This window comes from Pan troglodytes, chromosome 19 (genome assembly GCF_028858775.2).
Source record: "Pan troglodytes isolate AG18354 chromosome 19, NHGRI_mPanTro3-v2.0_pri, whole genome shotgun sequence".
In the NCBI taxonomy this organism is placed as follows: domain Eukaryota; kingdom Metazoa; phylum Chordata; class Mammalia; order Primates; family Hominidae; genus Pan; species Pan troglodytes.
Genome location: NC_072417.2, coordinates 77,632,046 through 77,654,971, shown reverse-complemented (window position 1 = coordinate 77,654,971; position 22,926 = coordinate 77,632,046). Strand labels below are relative to the sequence as shown.

Below are 22,926 nucleotides of genomic sequence, written 5' to 3'. Positions count from 1 at the left end.
CGCTGCACTGCAACCTCCACCTTCCAGGTTCAAGCAATTCTCCTGCCTCAGCCTCCGGAGTAGCTGGGACTACAGGCACCCGCCACCATGCCTGGCTAATTTTTTGTATTGTGACAGGGTTTCACTATGTTGGCCAGGCTGGTCTCGAACTCCTACCTCAGGTGATCCGCCCACCTCAGCCTCCCAAAGTACTGGGATTACAGGCGTGAGCCACTGTGACGGGCCATAATATCAATTATTTTTAATTGCTATCAGAAAGTAAGATGCCATTTTGTAATCCAGAATCATTTATACAATTTAAAAGCAAAGTTTCATACAATGTTTCATTATTTTGCTTTAGAAAAATAGATGCCAGGGTTACGGAAATGCTGGCTGTGTTATGGACATGTCTTGGTATGAATAGACACCAGAGTTAGGGTCTTAGCTAGTACCAGAAACATGGACTCATGGTCCAGGCCAAGCGCAGTGGCTCATACCTGTAATCTCAGTACTTTGGGAGGCCAAGGCAGGCAGATCACTTGAGGTTAGAAGTTCAAGACCAGCTTAGCCAATATGGCGAAACCCCATCTCTACTAAAAATACAAAAATCAGCCGGGCATGTGGCACATACTTGTAATCCCAGCCGCTTGAGAGGCTGAGGCAGAGGTTGCAGTGAGCCGAGATTGCGCCACCGCACTCCACCCTGGGTGACAGAGCAAGACCTAGTGTCAAAAAAAAAAAAAAAAAAGACTATGGTCCATATATTGAAGCTTAAATTAGATGCCTGTGAATGTATATGACAGTTATCTGACACTTTAAATCTCAATATGAAAGGAAGCTGCCATAAGCCCTTTTATCACATCAAACCCAAACACCTTGGCCAGGCATCTCTCTGAATCTTTTTTCCTTTGCCTTAATTGCATTACTCTTAAACACAATTCCCCTCTCTACTTATAATGTTAAAATAAGTAATTCATTTTACAGTAACATCTTTTTTACATAGCACTTGACATCACAGAACCCGTTTCTGCAATCACCATCCCTTCCATTCCCAATCAATCCATCTGATTCTCCTACTTCAAGAAACATTCTTGTAGTATCCACACTTGACTCTGGTCCTTCCGTTTCTGTGCCTATCCCAACGGCAAGCATAGCTTTTTGGTCTACTGGAGGGTGAGTTTGCCAGGAACCAAAAGTAAGGGAGAACATTCCAAGACTTGTGGTCCATATACTGGTTTAGTAATTTATGAAGCCACGGTGGGCAGGATGGAGTAGGATGATTGGAGGAGGGCAAGGTTGGAGGCTCAAAACTGGGGCTTGAAAGATATCCGGGTCTACTAGGTGCAAGCAATAGGCTGTTGGAAATCTGGCCTGAAGCCTAGAAGAAAAATTCCTACTGCATATACGAACTTATTGGTTGAAACAATGAAAAAAGTGAGTCAACTACCAGTTCAGGAAACTACAATTAAGGAATACCCTGAAAGAGTGACCAGACTATAAGCTGCATCCATAATTCTCTTCCCAGGGTATCAGGAACCACAAATTACCTAATAACCTTGCATACACTTATTTGCCTTGGACTTATCTGCCCATATGCCTGTGACTTCAGATAAGTGTTCATATTTAATGGGTAGTGGGATATTCTGGAATTTCAAATCCCATGTCCAGTTAGCGCTCTATTCTTCTCAATTTTAAACACTCCTACATACCATTTACATTTTTATAGTTATATGTTGAATAATAACTGATACTTCAGGTTTAACTACTCACCATTACTTCTTAGAGAAAAGGTGTGTGCTGTGTCTCCAAGTCTAATGATTTCACCAGTGGATTCTGCTTCATCTCCATCCCAAGAGGGGCCCAACATCTCAGAAGACAAGGAGCACCTGGAAAAGTTCCCTCCTTCACTCAGGGTCCAGCCTGACCAGAGGGCCCTTCCCCTGAGGACCTGGAGAGCTGCTGGGTGCAGAAAAAGGAAAAGACTCTCCCTTTTGCTGCTTAGCATGTCTTGCTGCTTATGTTTTGTTTTCACTGATATATGAATGGTAGAAATAGCTGTATATAAAGTGTCAACGATTAAATGTATAGAAGAACAGCAAATACTGGTGACTCTAGGGTGTGGGAGTGAAGGGGGTGGGATGCTAACTTTGCATTAAATATCCTTCAATTGTTTCACTTTTGCGCTTATTTTGTTACTTTAAAATTCTTATGGAAAGAAGTTCATCAGGCCGGGCATGGTAGCTCACACCTGTAATCCTAGCACTTTGGGAGGCAGACATAGGTGGATTGCCTGAGGTCAGGAGTTTGCGACCAGCCTGGCCAACATAGTGAAATCCCATCTCTACTAAAAATACAAAAAATTAGCTGGACGTGGTGGCAGGCGCCTGTAATCCCAGCTACTTTGGAGGCTGAGGCGGGAGAACTGCTTGAACCTGGGAGGCAGAGGTTGCAGTGAGCCGAGACTGCACCACTGCACTCCAGCCTGGGCAACAAGAGCAAAACTCTGTCTCAAAAAAAAAAAAAATTTCATCTTCTGATGGTCTCCTCTGAGACAGATTTTTTACAATGTACTATACCTAAAAAAGAAGGCATTGCCTGTGCTCTTCGAACCATGAAGACATAGCATTATGTTCAACTTCTAGTTAGCAAGAAGTGCAATCAAACCTGTCATGACAATACATTTTTGTCTATGAAAGAAGCATAAGTTTAAAAACTGTGAAAATGATCAATGATATTGGCTCATGAAGGTCCTGTAAACCCAGCATTTCTATACTGTTGGTAAATGTACAGTCATGGCCTTTTTGGAAAACAGTCTGGCAACTTTTATTATTAGCCTTAAAACATTTACACTGTCTTACTCTGAATCTAGCCTCAAGATATGAGGAAAAAAAGAATAAACATTAAGTATCACGTTTTTGATAATATATAAAAAACTCTCTACTTTAGAGGAATGGCTTAGTAATTTATGAAGCATCCACATGAATGATGTTATACAGTGATTACAAATTATTATAAAGAATTTAACAACTTGAGGCTGGGCGCAGGGGCTCACGCCTGTAATCCCACCACTTTGGGAGGCTGAGGCAGGCGGATCACTTGAGGTCAGGAGTTCAAGACCAGCCTTGCCAACACGGTGAAAACTCGTCTTTACTAAAGATACAAAAATTAGCCAGCCGTGGCGGCGTGCACCTGTAGTCCCAGCTACTCAGGAGGCTGAGGCACAAGAATCACTCGAAACCGGGAGGCAGAGGTTGCAGTAAGCTGAGATTGTGCCACTGCACACTCCAGCCTGTGTGACACAGCAAGACTCTGTCTCAAAAAAAAAATTAAACAACTTGAGAACACTTAATGTTAAGTTTAAAAATGCAGGAAACGAGCCTGGTGAGGTGGGTCATGCCTATAATCCCAGCACTCTGGGAGGCTGCAGCAGGAGGATCGCTTGAGGCCAGGAATTCAAGACCAGCCTGGACAATATAGCAAGATGCCATCTCTGTTAAAAAAAAAAAAAATTAGCCAGGTGTGGTGGCGCACACCTGTGGTCCCAGCTACTTGGGCTTAAGCTCAGGAGTTCAAGGCTACAGTGAACTCTGATCAAGCCACTGTACTCCACCATGGGTGTCAGAGCAAGACCCTGTCTCTTTATTAAAAAAGCAGGGGTGAGGGGCAGGCAACGAAATTATATAGACATATAACTAAATCCAAAAAAGAAAAAAAAAAGTAAAAAGGACTAAAAAATTTAACAAAATGTTAACAGCAGTTATTTAGTTCGGAATAGTTTTTTCCTGCTTTTTCTATTTTGCAAGTTTTTTGCAAAGATGATGACGTACTTTGATGATTAAGAGAAAAACAGGGACCAGGCGCGGTGGCTCATGCCTGTAATCCCAGCACTTTGGGAGGCCAAGGCAGGTGGGTCACCTGAGATCAGGAGTTCGAGGCCAGCCTGACCAACATGGTGAAACCCCATCTCTACTAAAAATATAAAAATTAGCCGGGCATGGTGGCACGTGCCTGTAATCCCAGCTACTCAGGAGGCTGAGGCAGGAGAATCCCTTGAACCTGGGAAGCAGAGTTTGCAGTGAGTCGAGATCATGCCACCACACTCCAGCCTGGGCAACAGAATGAGACTCCGTCTCAAAAAAGAAAAAAAAAGAAAAATATAAAAATGAGTAGATAGTTGATACTGAGATTTAGGTATTATATGTAACTCAAGGTTCTTAAAACTCCCTCAGGAAAGTTTAAAATATGAGAAGTTAGTAGAAGTTTCACATTAGCTTTTTTTGGTGCCATCTTGGTATATTATGTGTGATTTTAATTCTTAGTCCAAAAAGCGTAACTTGTTTTCATTAAATTCAGAGACACTAAGTGCTACCTCCCAAAAGAAACTGTTTTCCATGATGATTTAGATTCTTTAGTACTTTCTGGCTCTTCCAAACGTTCTCCTCGATCAGATTCTTTAAAATACTGTTCAGTTTCACCTGTTCAGAACAGATAAAAACAATACCAAAAAACCCCTAAGTGAATACTACTTTTTCTATGTAAGAGGCAGGGAAAGGTAAGGACAGTGAGGCACCCCTAACTTGCCATGGTAAACAGGGTTCTAGTGAAAATGCAATCAGAAAGAATCAAATCACCTGTAATGAGCATGTATTATTCGAGTAACAAAGAAACAAGAATATTGCTTTAAAAACAGGGTCTACAGTTCTATGAGCAATGTTTTATTTTTTAAGTCAGTGGCAGGTCCATTCAATATTTTTATACCTCTCCATCTGTAAAGGATGTCTGAGGTATATCAAGGTGACAGAAAACATGATTGTGTCAACATAATGCAAGCTCCAAGATAATCATGCCTTAGGCTGAGTCAGGCTGTATCAGGGCTTGGATGAAATTTTTCTTAAGACCATCAGTCTTTTTCCACCCCACCATACTTGAAGAATACATACTTTCACCAGTAGCTATAACTCACTAGGGAAATAATTTCAAAATACATGTAGGTGAAACCTCCCATGATTCAGATTTACCCCTTTGGATATTCTCATGCCCATGTCTAGAGATTCACCATTCAAACACCCACCTTCATTTTTTTCTATTTCCATATTCACCAAGCAACATTTCAACAACATCAATTAACATTTATTATGCATTTACTCTGAGCTAGGCTGTGTGCTCAACTGTTTACACACATCTACTTACTTAACTTTCACAACAACCATGAAAGAATTTCAGATGAGAAAACAGGCTTAGAGAGCTGCCGTCATATAGTGAGAGGCAGAACCCAGCACTGAACCCATGGTCTTCCTTCGAACCCCTCCTTCTTCAGTGGTAAATGATAATGCTAGCTCAGGTCCCAGGTTGAAGCTGCCCTGCACAGCTGATATGATTAGTGATAATAAAGATTTGTTTCCCATTACTGTTAACTGGCATTTTGAAGAACCTGATCAGCTCTAGGCAATACTGCCAGGTAAGTATATATTAGACCTGCAAAGATGAGAAGCAGACTGTAAGAAAATGCTGTCCAGCTAAGGTACTGTCATATAGGGAAGCCTATCTGAGCAACTTCCCCAGTAGCTCACCACATACTGCCGATCTCCCCTGGGAATATCCTTCAGTCTTTCACCACCACCAGACTCACATAAAAGTATCTCTCAGTTGCCCCCTCCTCTCTTCATCCCCACTGCCATATCATTAGCCAGGCACTACCATCCCTCCCCTTCCTGCGAGCAAGCACTAAACTGTAAAAAACTGCTGCTCTCTTTACATTTCAAATTAATCTCAATCTCTTTACTTAGAGGTTGTTTTCTACCTCTTAACCCTGTTACTAAAAAGACTAGAAAGGTACACAGCATACAAATACCTACTGGTAGCCTTGAATTAGGTGAGTTCCACCTGTCAATACTCTCCCCTAGTTCTAATTCCCCCTTTATGCTTTTATTGTATCTATTTATGGCTGTCTCCCTGACTCAAGTACAGGTTTGAGAGTATCAACATGACAAGCAGCTTGGAATCCTCCCAGAGTACCCAGACGCCTATAAAACACTCAATTTTTGAAACAAAGAAATGTCCAGGGTGGCAGACTTTTCAATTTTCCCTCCCAGCTTTTAAACAGTTTAGTAACAATGATTAAAGGTAGGAAACTCTAACTAAAGACTTTAAGATTAATTTCAAATGTGACTATCACAGGTCTCACTATAAACAAAGTGAGAATGAAGGAGGATGAGCCTACCCCAATTTTTTGTCTTAATTTGTATTCGAATTTATGTAAATTGTGGTTGCTGCTGAAAGTTTATTTTTGATAACTTTTCAACATAAGAACAGGTAATATATTATTCCATTCATGACCAACAGCATTATTTACTTAATCTCAAATTATTAAGACAGTTAAGTTCTTTCACTTTTTGCAATGACAAATATCTGAAATATTTAGGCTGTCACAAATGTAAGTGCAGGCTAAAGACACAAATGCACCAATTCTTCCTGTTGATGCCTCAGTAACATCCAAATATTTACCATAAATAGCAGTTCTGACACACGAAATTTTGGAGAAAGAAATTTTATGCAATCATAGGACAATAAATAATTTAGCCAGAAATTTATCTTTCTAGTATAAATTAGTTTTGAAGTAATTTATAAGCAACATCCAAGTTGATAAAGAACATGATGACAGTCTAAGACAGTTTCCAACCAGCTGGAACAATAAGAATTTGAAATTTACAACTACGGTTATCAGGTATACTGTATTAGTGAATCTGCTTCCTATGAAGAAAAATACACAAAAAGATAAAAGGCAAAAGGGACACATCATAAAAGGTAAACCAAACCAAATTTCCATTCTTAAACTTACTTTTCTCATGAGATGTTTCACTGATGCGTTCTGTAAGATACTCCAACAAACCATCAAATATTTCCAGGAGATTCTTAATAGATTCTTTATCTCCTTTCACTATATTTTCTCCTGGAGACAGAAATATAGAGCTATTAAAAAATTTAACCATGAAATCCGAAAGCTTCATAATCTTGAAACTTGGATATAACATTGTGAAAATGCTATTTAAGAATACAGGCGATACATACCAACTTACAGCTCCTTGGAGATTAAATAAAAAAAGAATACAGGTGAAACAATTATAAATATTAAAAACAACAATTTCCTGCTGCCTGATTATATTTGAAGAAAAAAAGGGGGAAGCTTTAAATATGGTGTCTAATAATTCACTGGCATATTCCTTCCTTTTTTGGAGAAGCAAAATAATTGGACTTAAGAAAACATCTCTAGTAAGATTTATACCAAAATATATTGCAGCTAAACAGAACTTTACCAGATTGGTGGGAAAAAGTGGCAGGAGAGAACACTTTCAGATTGTGGTATCCTATTCTAAATGGTGGTTTGTTCAGAAGATTATAGCAGCAGAGTAACATCAAAACAACAAAAAAACCAATAAACTTGTTGGGATACTTTCATCAGAAATTCCTGAGTTCTCCACCATAACCCCCCATATTTGTTAACTCCTCATTTTGTATAGATCATACCATTTTTCTGATTAAAATCCTTTCCCTGGCTCCCTTTCTGAAATATAAGCCCTGCATATAAAACCTTTTTAAATCTCACTCCATCTTCAGCGTCTCCAGCCACATCTCTTACCATATCCACTTCATACTCATAACTTACACTCATAGATCATAGCATAGTCCCTAGCACAGTACCTACTCCGTAACAGATTTTTAATATAAATGATTAGGTTGAAATGTTGAATAGAAATGGGTTGGCAAAAAGCATGGAAACTTGACATATTTAATGTCACCTGAAATGGACTCCAAATCAACCTCAGGTATAGATAGTACTTAACTCTTGTGACACTCTGATTGTCCTTTGGGAGATCATGCCTGGCATTCTCATGAGTTCACACCAATATGGGAAAAGCAGTGTAGAAATTTGACATTTGGGAGAATCTAGCCATTCGTAACCTCAGCCATGATGCAAAACAAACCTAAACCAGAAATTTGACGTTTTATACTACTACTAGTAACGACAACGTTTGAGTTTTTTCGTTTAAAACAATGAACCAGAAATCTTGGTTTTGGACGTGTTTTTCTGCCTTAAAAATACCTGAGTATATCCCAAGAGCATCCTCAAAACTTTTCAGTTTCTAGGATGGGGAGTATACTGACAACCTAGCAACTAAGACTGCCAGCCAGAATGCAGTGCTTCATGCTGCAGGAGAAACTGTTTTACAATTTTTCATAGGGTGGGTGTAATCTGTCAAAGACAGCTCTGCATTAAAGAGTTTTACAAACATGTATGTTTATAACCCTGCTATAGTATGTTTAACAAGCACAAATACCAGAACTTGTCCTACTTGGGTGATAAAGCAATTACAAATTGCAAAAAAAAGAGGGAAACTATGGGAGTAGCCCTCAAATTATCTCCAAACTGATTTACCCATTGACTCACCTAGAACTGCATTAAAAAACTTAAGACAGAAGAGTATTTTATTCTCTTCGCAAAAATTTGTTCTTGTCAGTATCAAATTAAGAGATGTAAATCAGGACTTATCCTGATTAACATTTATCTCCTTTTACAACTATCAAAGAATAAATCAACAGTATAAATCCTCTTTTTGTGATTATAGTTTCACATTGTCAATATTCCCTCTATTCATAAGCTTGAAATAACTTACTGGAATAATCATTCATTTCTAAACATAAATGAAATACACATAATACAGTGATTTATAAATATATTTGGTATGCTTAGTTTTAGAATACAGTATAGTATACTTTATTTTGGAGATTTAATTACAGAAAAAAACTTCTGAATAGATAACATGGTTCAAAATTCAGCAAGTGCAAAAAGTATACACTGAAAGTTCTTGTCCCTTTGTCCTGCAACCCTGAGGTTCCCTTTGTTGGAGGCAATCAGTATTACGAGTTTCTTGTATATGCTTCTAGAGAGTTCTTCCGATTGCAAACAACTGCAAATACTTCTGCACACCTTTGTTTTTACAAACACTAGCATACTACTCTGCACATTACCATTATAATTGTACTACATTTTTCTCACATCACATATGCTAGAGATTGTTCCCCTAACATGGAACATTGTGCACAAAGAGCATATTCAGTCATCTTTTACAGCCACAGAGCAGTCCACTGTATGCAGCTATCATGATTTATCTAACCAATCCCTACTAATGGACATTTAGGTGTTTCTAATTTTTAGCTATCACAAACAAGTAGCATTAGTATGCTTTAAAATAAAACAATACGGCCAGGTGTTGCGAGAAGTCAGGGACCCCAAATGGAGGGACCGGCTGAAGCCATGGCAGAAGAACGTGAATTGTGAAGATTTCATGGACATTTATTAGTTCCCCAAATTAATACTTTTATAACTTCCTATGCCTGTCTTTACTGCAATATCTGAACATGAATTGTAAAGATTTCATGGACACTTATCACTTCCCCAATCAATACCCTTGTGATTTCCTAGGCCTGTCTTCACTTTAATCTCTTAATCCTGTCATCTCGTAAACCGAGGAGGATGTATGTAGCCTCAGGACCACGTGATAATTGCGTTAACTGCACAAAATTGTAGAGCATGTGTGTTTGAACAATATGAAATCTGGGCACCTTGAAAAAAAGAACAGGATAACAGCAATTGTTCAGGGAATAAGACAGATAACCTTAAACTCTGTCCGTCGGTGAGCCAGGCGGAACAGAGCCATATTTCTTTTCTTTCAAAAGCAAATGGGAGAAATATCGCTGAATTCTTTTTCTCAGCAAGGAACATCCCTGGGAAAGAGAATACGCGCCTGGGGGTAGGTCTATAGACGGTCCCCCGGGCGTGGCCATCTTTTATGGTCTGTAGACTGTAGGGCTGAAATAGACCTCAGTCTCCCATATCGCTCCCAGGCTTATTAGGAAGAAGAAATTCCCGCCTAATAAATTTTGGTCAGACCGGTTGCTCTCAAAACCCTGTCTCCTGATAAGATGTTATCAATGACAATGGTGCCCAAAACTTCATTAGCAATTTTAATTTCACCCCGGTCAGGTGGTCCTGTGATCTCGCCCTGCCTCCATTTGCCTTGCGATATTCTATTACCTTGTGAAGTACTTGATGTCTGTGACCCACAACCTATTCGTATACTCCCTCCCCTTTTGAAAATCCCTAATAAAAACTTGCTGGTTTTTGCAGCTTGTGGGGCATCACGGAACCTACAGACATGTGATGTCTCCCCCAGATGCCCAGCTTTAAAATTTCTCTCTTTTGTACTCTGTCCCTTTATTTCTCAAACCTGCCGATGCTTAGATAAAATAGAAAAGAACCTACGTGACTATCGGGGCAGGTTCCCCGAAGGCCAGGCACAGTGGTCCAGGCCTGTAATCCCAGCAATTTCACGAGTGGAGCCAGGTGGATCAGCTGAGCCCAGGAGTTCCAGACCAGCCTGGGCAAATGGCGAAACTCTTGTCTTTACAAAAAATAGAAAAAATTAGCCAGGCATGGTGGTGCACACCTGTAGCCCCAGCTACCCGGGAGGCTGAGGTGAGAGGATCACCTGAGCTTGGGAGGTTGAGGCTGCAGCGAGCTGTGATTGCGCCACTGCACTCCAGCCTGGGCAACAGAGTGAGACTCTGAATCAAAAAATAAAAATAAATAAAACAGCATAACATAAAAACAAAAAACACACCTCAAATTACCAGCTAGGATATTTACGTTTCAGATCCAGATCAATTGCAAAATCAATGTTCAGCTCTCCTGGAAAGGTTCTCCTGTATGGACCTGACCTCTATCAGTTGATTGTCTTAGCTCAGTCTTACAATTTGGTCTACTCCATAAGCTCACTCATTTGGTTAAGTAAACAATGTCTACAGTTCTAACAATTATTTTTACTAAAATGCATAATTATGTGATAGTTATACATATACCAACCTGTTATGTGAGACAAGCTGACCTGCAAGTAGTCCAAGGCCAGTGAATCAATTACTGCTTGTACATTGTGTGCATCATCTTCTTGACTCCTAGGAATAACTATGAGGTCTGGGGGGGAAAAAATCACATAATTTTGTATCCATGAGAGGCCAAGTTTTCATCTCATTGTCTCTGACTAGGCTACTGAATATGCTCAACTGCTATAAAGGCTCTGCCCAAACAGAACATGCTGTAAAGTACAGATAAAGTTAATAAACCCTGAACTCTACACAGCAGAATCTTTACTGGTTGAGTATTTATTGATTGAACCAATTTATCAATATTGGACTGGTTGAATACGGTTGAATATTTATTACACCACATAGATAGATAGATAGATAGATAGATAGATAGATAGATAAACATGAACATGCTTTACAAGAAGCACCATGTTAAGGAAGATAAAGTGGTCCCTAAATTCAAAGACAGCTAATAGTCTAATAAGGGAGCCAAGACATGATACTTTAACCCATAACTATGGGCTACTTTCTACGAAGAAAAAAAAAAACACAGCAGGCATTCAAGGAGCGTTCTTATATATACACATATGTATGTTTATTTATTATTTATTGAGACAGGGTCTCGCTCTATCGCCCAGGCTGGAATGCAGTGGCGTGATCTTGGCTCACTACAACCTCCACTTCCCCGGCTCAAGCAATTCTCTTGCCTCAGCCTCCCAAGTAGCTGGGTTTATAGGCATGCACCACTATGCCTGGCTAATTTTTGTATTTTTAGCAGAGATGGCATTTTGCCGTATTGGCCAGGCTGGTATTGAACTCCTGGCCTCAGGTGATCCACCTGCCTCAAGTGATGAGCCTCCCAAGGTAATGGGATTACAGGTGTGAGCCACCGTGCCTGGCCCTTATATGTCCTTTTGAATAGCCAACTAGAATTATTGGTATAAAGATTTAAAAGGTCAGCACAGGCTGGACGTGGTGGCTCATGCCTGTAATCCTATCACTTTGGGAGGTAGACGGGAGGATCACTTAAGCCGAGTTGGTACCACCCTGGTCTTGAACATAGTGAGATGGTGAGCAAGATGAAAGGACATATGCGCTTATTAACTGTCTTGGTAAATGAGGTTCATCATCTACAAACATCAATTCTTATCCCTAGCACTGGTTAAGTAACAGGATCCAATAAATTCCCAAGCTCCACTCAATTTTACAACTTTTGAAGGTACATTTACAGAAAAGATGCAACTTTCACAAGGCATTAGCCATGATTAGGTTAAGCCGTGATTACCAGGAGCCCTCAAACTGATCTGCTCAAGGCCATTATTATGAGTGGGTTCCACAGGGTATTCCTTAAGGAATACAATATGATAATTATACAATATGTGATATTAAATACAATTTAATATACAATATTTATTTTAATATTGTATATTAATATAGAATTTAATATGCAATATTAAAAAAGATACAAGCAAAGAGAAAATGAAATTTTATAAATATCAAAGAATCTAACTAAAGGACTAAAAACTTTTGGCCTAAGATATAGGCAAAATTACTCCTGCTTTTAGTATTCTTACCTGGTACCTTTTCTCCCAAAATAGACTGATAAAGAGCAATAAAAACATTAGCATCACAGTCTTGAAGTTCATGTATTCTCAGATGTATATGACACTTAAAAAGAAGGTTATTGGCAATGGTTACCCACTCTGTTGGGAAAAAGGGGGAAAGATCAGTCTTAAAAATCACCAGAAAAAAATCACACACACATTTAAAAAATCCAACAACCTCCCCCCCAACAAAAACAGACACTGAACTTTGCAGAAGATAAGGAATTTGATTGTTAGAGAATTTCAAAGACCCTTTAGGCATGGTTTTTAAAAAGATGTATTTAATTTCTTGGGATGATTTCCAGAGTGCTGTAATTTCTATATAGTCAAAACTATACTGCAAATTCAATTGTTACCGTTGCAGCCTAAAATCTTAAGTTACTTATATAAGCCTTACATGGGTGTTTTTAGTTAAAACATATTTACAAGTAAACAGGAATATTATGTCATAAACAACAGTTTAATGATAATCCGAGGTTACCAGAAACTCATTAATGGAGGTTGCTTCGCACTCGCAATAGTATTGGTCTTGTGTTTACCCAATTATCTTGTGCAAGTCAGGATTTCTCTGGTGCCGGAAAAAGTGGTGATTAAACTTAGGCTGTTAAGAACTGGTATAATGACAACATCAACGGTAATGCATTTGTTAGTTTTTCTTTTTTATTATATCGATCTATATGAAAGAAAATATGGGAAGTACATGAAGCTCAGAATTATCAATACTGTTGACGTTTCCTGCGTACCACATTCTCCTCTCCCCTAGATATTGCTGGGATTTGCAAAGTTTAACGGTTTCTGTATCAAAAGTAACTTAGAAAGCTTAAAATACTTGTTCCTTGAAATGCCTGGGGATTGGTAGGAAAGCACTTTCAATCGGCATTAGAAACAAACATCTCCACTATGTTCTGGACACGTAACGTTCTGGAAACGAATGAGAGTGTATTTTCCATGCACATAATCCCCCTCCCCACGCCCACTTCTCACAGCTGGCCAAACCATGACAACTGGTTTGTACGCAGTCCTTGTGAAAAGGATGAAAGCGTCCTAGACAACCAAATTAATTCGCTCTTCAAAAGCGGTGCTAGACAAAGCCCATGACTCTAGAGGGCACTGAAGAGAAAAAAGCACAACTATTCTACAGGGGCATATTCTACTATTCTGCAGGGGCATAATAAATCTTAAGAATGCTGTTCCTTTAAAGACCAATACAAAAGCAGGTACGACCTCAGGGCCCATAGTGCAAGGGCGGAGGGCACACGGACAGCGGCTAGACGCCCCACAGAAAGACAAATCCGGGGACGACCCTTCTGACCGCTCTTTTTACAGCCAGGACCCAAGTGTCCTACCGGCCTCGCCCCAGTGCCCCTCTCTCTCCCACAGCATACTGCTGTTCCACGGCCTCGAAGCGAAGAGGTGGTGAAGCTGAGAGACCCTATCCAGGGAACCCGCCAGCGCGACGCGGCGTCTGAAGGTCACGAGCCCCGCCGACAGCCCAGACCCAGTCCGGGCTAGCCCGAGGCCTCCCTGGAGGTGGACGGTTTCAGTCCACACATACTGGGACCCCAGGGAGACACTCACCAGCATCCGAGCCGGCCATGTTTCAGAGGCAGGTCGCCGCCGGACTCCGACGCGGCCGGGAAGGCGACGGTGTCCTGGAAGGGCCGATCCACGCAGACCCGACGCTGGGGCGCGGGCGCACGAACCAAAGCGCGGGGAAAGAGGCGTGAAAGAGGGACGGACGTTAAAAGAGCTTCTCGCCGCTGATTGGTCATCAGAGGAGCACTTCCTTTCACGGCACGTGAAACGGGGGCGGTTTGGGAAGTTTAGAGACCATTCTCCGCCGACCAAAACCCGTCAGAGGATTATCAGACACGCGGGTCGGACGGTCCACATCAGCCGGCAGCCCGGGCGGGTCCCGGAGTGCGAGCAGCGCACTGCCGGTGGGCTATTTCGTTTTGTATCCCTCCGCCGACGTCAACGGGGAAGTAGTGCGGCCCGCTCTCTCGGTGGTCCGGGGTGGTACAGCCACGTGACAACGCCAGGCCCCGCCTTCCCCCTCTTTTGGTTACAGGCGTGAGGGCTCTTTGGAGACGTAAACATCTCCGAGTGGCGAGGGTGGGCGGGGCTGGGCTTGGGAAAGGGCGGGGTGGCTTTTTTGAGGTGTGGAAAAACCAGAAGAAGGTGAGGTCAAGAGAGTGCAGAATGAGGCATTCCAATGGTGGGTGGGCCCTGACCTGAGAGAGTGGCGCGGGGAGGGGTGAAAGCGCGGCGATCCTGGAACGCCGGCGGGCGTTGCGGCCTATGCGCGAGGGGCGGGGCGATTAGGTCATAGAGCGGCTCCCAGCGTTCCCTGCGGCGTAGGAGGCGGTCCAGACTATAAAAGCGGCTGCCGGAAAGCGGCCGGCACCTCATTCATTTCTACCGGTCTCTAGTAGTGCAGCTTCGGCTGGTGTCATCGCTGTCCTTCCTCCGCTGCCGCCCCCGCAAGGCTTCGCCGTCATCGAGGCCATTTCCAGCGACTCGTCGCACGCTTTTCTATATACTTCGTTCCCCGCCAACCGCAACCATTGACGCCATGTCGGGTTATTCGAGTGACCGAGACCGCGGCCGGGACCGAGGGTGAGTTTGGGAGCCGAGCTGTCAGGCCTGGCGGGTGGGGGGATGGGAGGGCGGGTCAGGGTGGCGGCCGGCGGGGGCTTTGCGGCTTGGACTCGGCCTTTCCGGGCTATCTTGGGACCTCCTTTCCGAAGGCTTGCGCCATTTTGATATTCACGTAACAGTGATTGGAAGAGATTTGACGGTGTAGTGTCTTCAAGCTTGCTTTTTGTGTGGGGATCGGGGAGCCGTCGGGGCGGCTGCCATTTGGTAGCTGTTGAGGGAATTCAGAGGAAGCGTATTGTGCGGATGAAAGCGGGACGCTTCGAGGCAGACGAAGGAACATCTGTTAGGTGCGGCCTTTCGGGAGGTGTTTTTGGGGTGGCCGGGCATTCTGTGGGAGCGAGGGGACCACTTCCAAAGCCCTGGTGCTGTTGGGGTAGGAGGGCGGCCGGCATCAGCCATGTGGCTGAGTCGCGAGTACAAAATGCCGGCCTCGGACATGGCGGCGGCGCCTTTGTTACCCCGCCCGGCGGAGGAGCTCAAAATGGCAGCGTCGAGAAAATGTGGCGCAGAGAGAAATGCGAGACAAAGGGGGAAGCGCCGCCCCAGCGGGAACGCCGCCCGGCCGGCTCCGCCCGGGCCGGGACTCCTCCCCCGGTAGTCGCCGGCTCCTCCTTTTCTTTTTTCCTGCGTTATATAATTTTGATTCGTTGATCCGGAGCTCTATCGCGGCGTCCCCCCAGCTCGGTTTGCTAGCAGAAGTGTTTCTGAGAAAACCCTTGTTCTGTTATCGCTGACTGTACTGTTTAGGTTCTTACCACTAAAGCTGTTTGGCTCCAAAACGGCGATATGAGTAACATCGTCGTGATGCTCTTCGGTTCATGTAGCCTTGTTATTCCTGATAGTGAATTGCTAGACTGGTGGGGAAGATTACAGTAACCACAAGAAGTGGTGTGTGCCAGAATCCCAAATTCTGGCATGTGGGTGACAAGTTTCCGACATGATAAATCCCCGGCTTCCGACATGATAAATCCGAGGCTGTTTACATGACCTAAGTAATGTGTACTTGGGACTACGGGAAATGTTAACTGTGGCTGTTGAGAGAGAGACAGATTTTCACGAAGGACAGTGCTAGGTTTACCTCTCGAAGTCTGTTTTCAGTGGTCTTTAGCTTGTGCCAATGGATGACAAATCTATACAGAAACCTAGGTATAGCCATTTGAAAATGTGAATAACGTTTTTTTTTTCATTCCAGGTTTGGTGCACCTCGATTTGGAGGAAGTAGGGCAGGGCCCTTATCTGGAAAGAAGTTTGGAAACCCTGGGGAGAAATTAGTTAAAAAGAAGTGGAATCTTGATGAGCTGCCTAAATTTGAGAAGAATTTTTATCAAGAGCACCCTGATTTGGCTAGGCGCACAGCAGTGAGTAAATTCATGTGGCTTCATCAGGCTGTAACTCGATCATGGATTCTAGTAAATGAAATTCTGACAGGTGTTTTGCAAATAACTCAATTTTGGTAGAGTTACATGTTCTGACTTCATAATTGGGAAAGGTGTGACTCACTTTTGGATACAGGTGGCTTTGGGATTTTGTTTTACTTAAATTAGGTTGAGTATAACAATAAATTTTTTTTTTCATAATAGGGTGTTCATAGGTGGGTCCAGATTAAAATGAAGGCTGCTTTAAACTAGTTACTAAATTATGAAGTTAGGGGCTTATCAATTACGTATTTAGCTAGGGGTGGTTGTCATGAATTTTAAGACTGTTATAATTTGTTTTGCAGCAAGAGGTGGAAACATATAGAAGAAGCAAGGAAATTACAGTTAGAGGTCACAACTGCCCGAAGCCAGTTCTTAATTTTTATGAAGCCAATTTCCCTGGTAAGTGCTACTTTTCAGTTCTACCTACTCCTGTGTTTTTGTTTCCACCTACCCCCTTTTTCTTGGCATCACTAATTTTTACTAAATATCTGTCACTAATTATAGCAAATGTCATGGATGTTATTGCAAGACAGAATTTCACTGAACCCACTGCTATTCAAGCTCAGGGATGGCCAGTTGCTCTAAGTGGATTGGATATGGTTGGAGTGGCACAGACTGGATCTGGGAAAACATTGTCTGTAAGTTTGGGAGAACTCTTGAGTTGATCTGATATATGCAAGAAAATGTAATAGTAATTTAAAAACGAGTATTTTAATGTGATTTCTGTTTGTCCCCACCTTCACCCTAAATAGTATTTGCTTCCTGCCATTGTCCATATCAACCATCAGCCATTCCTAGAGAGAGGTGATGGGCCTATTGTAAGTATATATTTTTAACTTTTTATTAGAAGCATAATGTATAGATTTTAGACTACATAGCTAAAGATGTAATCATTTGTGGTGGTTTTATATAGAGGTTAGCTCACCCTATTCAGCTGGAGCTGTTTTGGGTATTGGACAACACATGAAGAAAGGATCTGCTAGTATAACTAATAAGTTAGCAGTTTAAAACTAGTATCCAGGTTTGTGCTGAAAGCTGTTTCTCTTTCCTTAGTGTTTGGTGCTGGCACCAACTCGGGAACTGGCCCAACAGGTGCAGCAAGTAGCTGCTGAATATTGTAGAGCATGTCGCTTGAAGTCTACTTGTATCTACGGTGGTGCTCCTAAGGGACCACAAATACGTGATTTGGAGAGAGGTATGTAATGAAAAGTGTTTTATTTGTCATTGGTGCTAAATATCCTAGGTATTGTAGTTACACTTACGTATTTAATTAAAGGTGTGGAAATCTGTATTGCAACACCTGGAAGACTGATTGACTTTTTAGAGTGTGGAAAAACCAATCTGAGAAGAACAACCTACCTTGTCCTTGATGAAGCAGATAGAATGCTTGATATGGGCTTTGAACCCCAAATAAGGAAGATTGTGGATCAAATAAGAGTAAGTGTCCTTTGAAATATGTGATCAAACTGAATTCTGTTTTCACTCTTAAGAGTCTGATACTAATTTTTCCCCCCAAAATCCATTAGCCTGATAGGCAAACTCTAATGTGGAGTGCGACTTGGCCAAAAGAAGTAAGACAGCTTGCTGAAGATTTCCTGAAAGACTATATTCATATAAACATTGGTGCACTTGAACTGAGTGCAAACCACAACATTCTTCAGATTGTGGATGTGTGTCATGACGTAGAAAAGGATGAAAAGTAAGTTTTATTAACTCTGTTATATTTGCTTCCTAACAACTTTGCTGTAAAATTGAGGGATCATTGTTTGGTGAGTTGTTTTAGGTTATTTCAGTTGGTGTGATTTCATTTAGTTAGCCTACTAATCCTGAAAATTTCTTGAATCCTTCAAATAATGGCTGTCACCATTTATAGCTTTCCTATAGAAGGAATTCATGTGTCCCCTGGTTGACTTAAGGACCAAGGGTCGAACTGCTCGATAAGTGGATTAGCAGGCGTTTCCTCTTTGACTTCCAGCCATGTAAATCGAACTTAATGTTTTGCTGACCATAAATGTGTGGCCCTAGCAATGGTCTTTTAAAATTCAGGATTTTTCCTTTCTCTCTCCTATTATTAGACTTATTCGTCTAATGGAAGAGATCATGAGTGAGAAGGAGAATAAAACCATTGTTTTTGTGGAAACCAAAAGAAGATGTGATGAGCTTACCAGAAAAATGAGGAGAGATGGGTATGTGTGAGCTCCTCCATTGAAGCAGATTGATTAAAACAGCTTAGGAAAGGGCAAACTTGGATCACGAGCAGTGGATTTTTTTCATATCTGATAGTGAATTTAACTCTCTTTCATTTCTGGCGAAATTAAAGAGATCTGTGACCAAAAGTAGTCAAGCACTGGAGTCTGAGGTTTTCAATGTGAGTTTAATAACACAACTTGTCTTTTAACTTAGGTGGCCTGCCATGGGTATCCATGGTGACAAGAGTCAACAAGAGCGTGACTGGGTTCTAAATGGTAAATATTTCAAATGAAGTATTTTTCCCCCTTACTTAACCTAGCTAGAATTCTGCTCAGATAATTGATCATGTATATGCCTTCCTTTGTAGAATTCAAACATGGAAAAGCTCCTATTCTGATTGCTACAGATGTGGCCTCCAGAGGGCTAGGTTAGTACAAACTCGCATTCATGGCTTGGTTTCGCAGAAGATCTCCATTTAACTTTTTTAAAGAAAGTTTATTGCTTTCTTTAACCTGCATTTTTTCTAAGTTTTTTTCACATAAAGGTGCTGTCTTTGTGGCAAGGCCTAGGCATGACAATCGGAGGACTCGAGGGGGATGGAGGACTAGTGATCGGCTGGCTGCTTCCAGTCGATTAGAGAGGTGAAAAAGCTGAACGTGTGCCAGTAATCTTCAAAAGGCAGAACATATCACCTCTGCCCCGTAAACTGTTCTCTCCGAGGGAAAAAATGGAAGTTATCCTCACAGTTCACTGCCGTGGTATTTCTTCTGTCCCATGCTTTGCATGACTGCCATGGTACAGCCTTGTTTCAAACTGTTCACTGTGATCTGTGGGTCTTTGAGTTTCAGTGAGTTTGCTGAAATGTCGAAGAAGTAGTTCCAAACTTCAATGTTCAATGAAATTTTTGTTCAAGTTTGAAATGGAGAGAGCAGCTTTAAAAGGTACTAAGCCTTTTACAAATTGGTGAGTACTGGCACATGAGATCTAGAGCAGGAGCAACTTCTCACACATAGTAAGTGGGAAAAGAAAGTGCTTTGAAAGTTCCTCCCTCACCTACACAGTAGTCGTCATGTCGAGACCTGCCAGAGAGAGACACATTCTCAAGTGAATCCTGGCTTCTTGGAAGCGCTTGCCTAGACGAGACACAGTGCATAAAAACAACTTTTGGGGGACAGGTATGTTTTCTTGCAGCTGCGGTTGTAAGGTCTTGGCAAGACAAGCAGTGTGGCCAGAATTTTGAACTTCTGATGAATGTGTAATGCAAAGGACCTTGTACATTTTTTTGTTTCAAGGTCCTCAAAATGAGCACATGAAGAGGTTGCTGTGAAACTTTAAGTGGCCCTACTGCGCAGAAGCATTCAGATGTCACTTGATGATCTGTAAGGGAACTTGCTGATTTGGGAATGTGCTTAGGGAATACACATTCCTTTTGACAGGGTCTGTCACTGGGTGGGTGATGAATTATACAGATGACATGTGCTTTTTTTTCTTTTTTCAACCTCAATGGTATTCCTACAGGAAATGGATAACCATTTTAACTGTATTTTTTGCAGCCCGTACCTTCTTGGGAATACAATTGTCTAACTTTTTATTTTTGGTCTGGCTGTTGTGGTGTGCAAAACTCCGTACATTGCTATTTTGCCACACTGCAACACCTTACAGATGTGGAAGATGTGAAATTTGTCATCAATTATGACTACCCTAACTCCTCAGAGGATTATATTCATCGAATTGGAAGAACTGCTCGCAGTACCAAAACAGGCACAGCATACACTTTCTTTACACCTAATAACATAAAGCAAGTGAGCGACCTTATCTCTGTGCTTCGTGAAGCTAATCAAGCAATTAATCCCAAGTTGCTTCAGTTGGTCGAAGACAGAGGTTCAGGTAAGGATGACTGATAGGAAATGTTGGTAGTTACGAGTCACATCGTTGTCTACAAATCCATTTAAATGGTATTGGAGGGTGAGTAAAACCTTGAATGTGAAAACTTAAGCTGAAAAATTGTAAAAACATTTCACGCCTACCATGAATAGATCTGTTTCTTTCTGTCCACAATGATTTGTGTCATAGACATAATTGATCAATTTGCAATTGTTTTCTTGACAGGTCGTTCCAGGGGTAGAGGAGGCATGAAGGATGACCGTCGGGACAGATACTCTGCGGGCAAAAGGGGTGGATTTAATACCTTTAGAGACAGGGAAAATTATGACAGAGGTTACTCTAGCCTGCTTAAAAGAGATTTTGGGGCAAAAACTCAGAATGGTGTTTACAGTGCTGCAAATTACACCAATGGGAGCTTTGGAAGTAATTTTGTGTCTGCTGGTATACAGACCAGTTTTAGGACTGGTAATCCAACAGGGACTTACCAGAATGGTTATGATAGCACTCAGCAATACGGAAGTAATGTTCCAAATATGCACAATGGTATGAACCAACAGGCATATGCATATCCTGCTACTGCAGCTGCACCTATGATTGGTTATCCAATGCCAACAGGATATTCCCAATAAGACTTTAGAAGTATATGTAAATGTCTGTTTTTCATAATTGCTCTTTATATTGTGTGTTATCTGACAAGATAGTTATTTAAGAAACATGGGAATTGCAGAAATGACTGCAGTGCAGCAGTAATTATGGTGCACTTTTTCGCTATTTAAGTTGGATATTTCTCTACATTCCTGAAACAATTTTTAGGTTTTTTTTGTACTAGAAAATGCAGGCAGTGTTTTCACAAAAGTAAATGTACAGTGATTTGAAATACAATAAATGAAGGCAATGCATGGCCTTCCAATAAAAAATATTTGAAGACTGAATTAAGTGGAAATTGTACTTTATTTTATATAATGTCATGTAAAACTTTGCTTAGATGGTCTGGGTTTTTTTTGTTTGTTTTTGTTTGGTTTTTTTTTCCATGAAAACAAATGACTGTTCCTTTTTATATAATTTGGGAGGCAGGGGGAATCAGAAGGCCCTTCTTTATAATGAGCTATTCATATTGCAGGAGTCAGAATGAATTGATACAGGTGAATTTTTAGTTACAGGCTAAATTGCATAAAAGCTTTGTCAGCTTCCAACATCAGGGGAGTCATTTAATAGCCTTTTTCCTTATTTGCTAGTATGGTTAAATGAGAAAATAGTAAAATAGATACAAAGTCATCTATATAGTGTGAACGTGGGTGACTTTTTCAAAGTTTATAATTTAAAAAGCTCCAAATAACTGGCTTTTTCAAGAGATTTATACTCGTGCTCTTGGCTATACTGTGAATTACTGAAATGTTGAACAAACCTGTGAAAGACATACGTTAGCCCTTTAAGATGGCCAGGAGCTAAGCTTGAGTCTCCTTTACTGAATTTCGTTCTTAGTGCAGGTTACTTGTAGATTCTAGTCTTCACAGGCTCCCTGGGGCTCTTAACTAGTCACACTGGGAGTCATGAATGTCTTTCCAATAATTCAGGGAATTCTAGAGATCCTCAAACTGTAAGGTCTATTCATACTCAACACAAGGAAAAAACCTCATTAAAATTAATGACTAATCAGGAGGCAACGTAACCAAAAGCACAGTGAGTGAAAGTTTTCATGGTAGGTTCAACATGGGTTTATTGCTAGAAAGATCCAGGGGATAGCTTTAGGTTTAACTTCGGCTCACCAACGTAACTTTCTAATCATTTATTTCAGTAATAGCTAGAAGTGGGTCTGAATGTTTTCCCAGAGTCTGATACATGTTTTTTTTTTGCCAGAAGAGAGGTCTTCAGGAGACTTCATTTAAATTCTGATTATTAAACTGAGGCTTTAATTGATGTTAATGCCTTATGTCAAATGTAAAGTTAGAATTTGCTAGGGCTGGGATAGGGAGTGATATTTCTAGGACTTAGACATTGAAAACTAATTCAGCCTGTAGTAACCTGGATGGTTTTCAATGGCATGGTTAGTCAAATTCATGGTTTTAAACTTAGAAGCAGCTTTCGGGGGAGAGGGTAGGTTGGAGCATTTATTACATATTTTACTGTTTAATGTCTTAACCGTGGGCCTTTTAATTTGTAAACACTGAAATGATTGTGGGGCTGTGGAAAACATTTACCTATTTACCTTGGAAGTTTTAAAAGACAGTCCACTTTTTAGCATGTGTGTTGTGTCCAGCCTGTGGTCGTCT

At 41.3% G+C, this 22,926-nt stretch overlaps 2 protein-coding genes across 18 annotated transcripts in view; one reads left to right on the top strand and one right to left on the bottom strand.

The window, feature by feature from the left end:
* CEP95 (centrosomal protein 95) overlaps window positions 1–14,274 on the bottom strand; it is a 31,118-nt gene extending 16,844 nt beyond the window's left edge. For 5 of the 16 annotated variants that reach the window (XM_009433059.4, XM_054671487.2, XM_009433058.4 and 2 more), the window contains exons 1-6: window positions 14,082–14,217; window positions 12,474–12,602; window positions 10,901–11,008; window positions 6,818–6,928; window positions 4,349–4,454; window positions 1,750–1,865 (exon numbers count right to left, since the gene is read on the bottom strand). In XM_009433059.4, the coding sequence (XP_009431334.2) occupies window positions 1,750–1,865; window positions 4,349–4,454; window positions 6,818–6,928; window positions 10,901–11,008; window positions 12,474–12,602; window positions 14,082–14,100 (589 nt within the window). In that variant the 5' untranslated portion in view covers window positions 14,101–14,217. Of the gene's footprint in view, window positions 1–610; window positions 702–1,749; window positions 1,866–4,348; window positions 4,455–6,817; window positions 6,929–10,900; window positions 11,009–12,473; window positions 12,603–14,081 lie in introns of those variants that run through there. The other 11 variants (XM_063799176.1, XM_063799178.1, XM_063799184.1 and 8 more) reach the window with 7 other exon arrangements.
* A 634-nt stretch (window positions 14,275–14,908) lies between these two features.
* On the top strand, window positions 14,909–21,588 carry DDX5 (DEAD-box helicase 5). Of its 2 annotated transcripts, none has more exon segments than NM_001144834.1 (13): window positions 14,909–15,122; window positions 16,357–16,522; window positions 16,885–16,981; window positions 17,087–17,220; window positions 17,335–17,400; window positions 17,636–17,777; window positions 17,859–18,019; window positions 18,109–18,281; window positions 18,658–18,768; window positions 18,986–19,047; window positions 19,140–19,199; window positions 20,435–20,659; window positions 20,882–21,588. In NM_001144834.1, coding segments are annotated over 13 exon segments (1,845 nt in total). In that variant the 5' UTR covers window positions 14,909–15,078; the 3' UTR covers window positions 21,286–21,588.
* The last annotated feature ends 1,338 nt before the right edge of the window (window positions 21,589–22,926 follow it).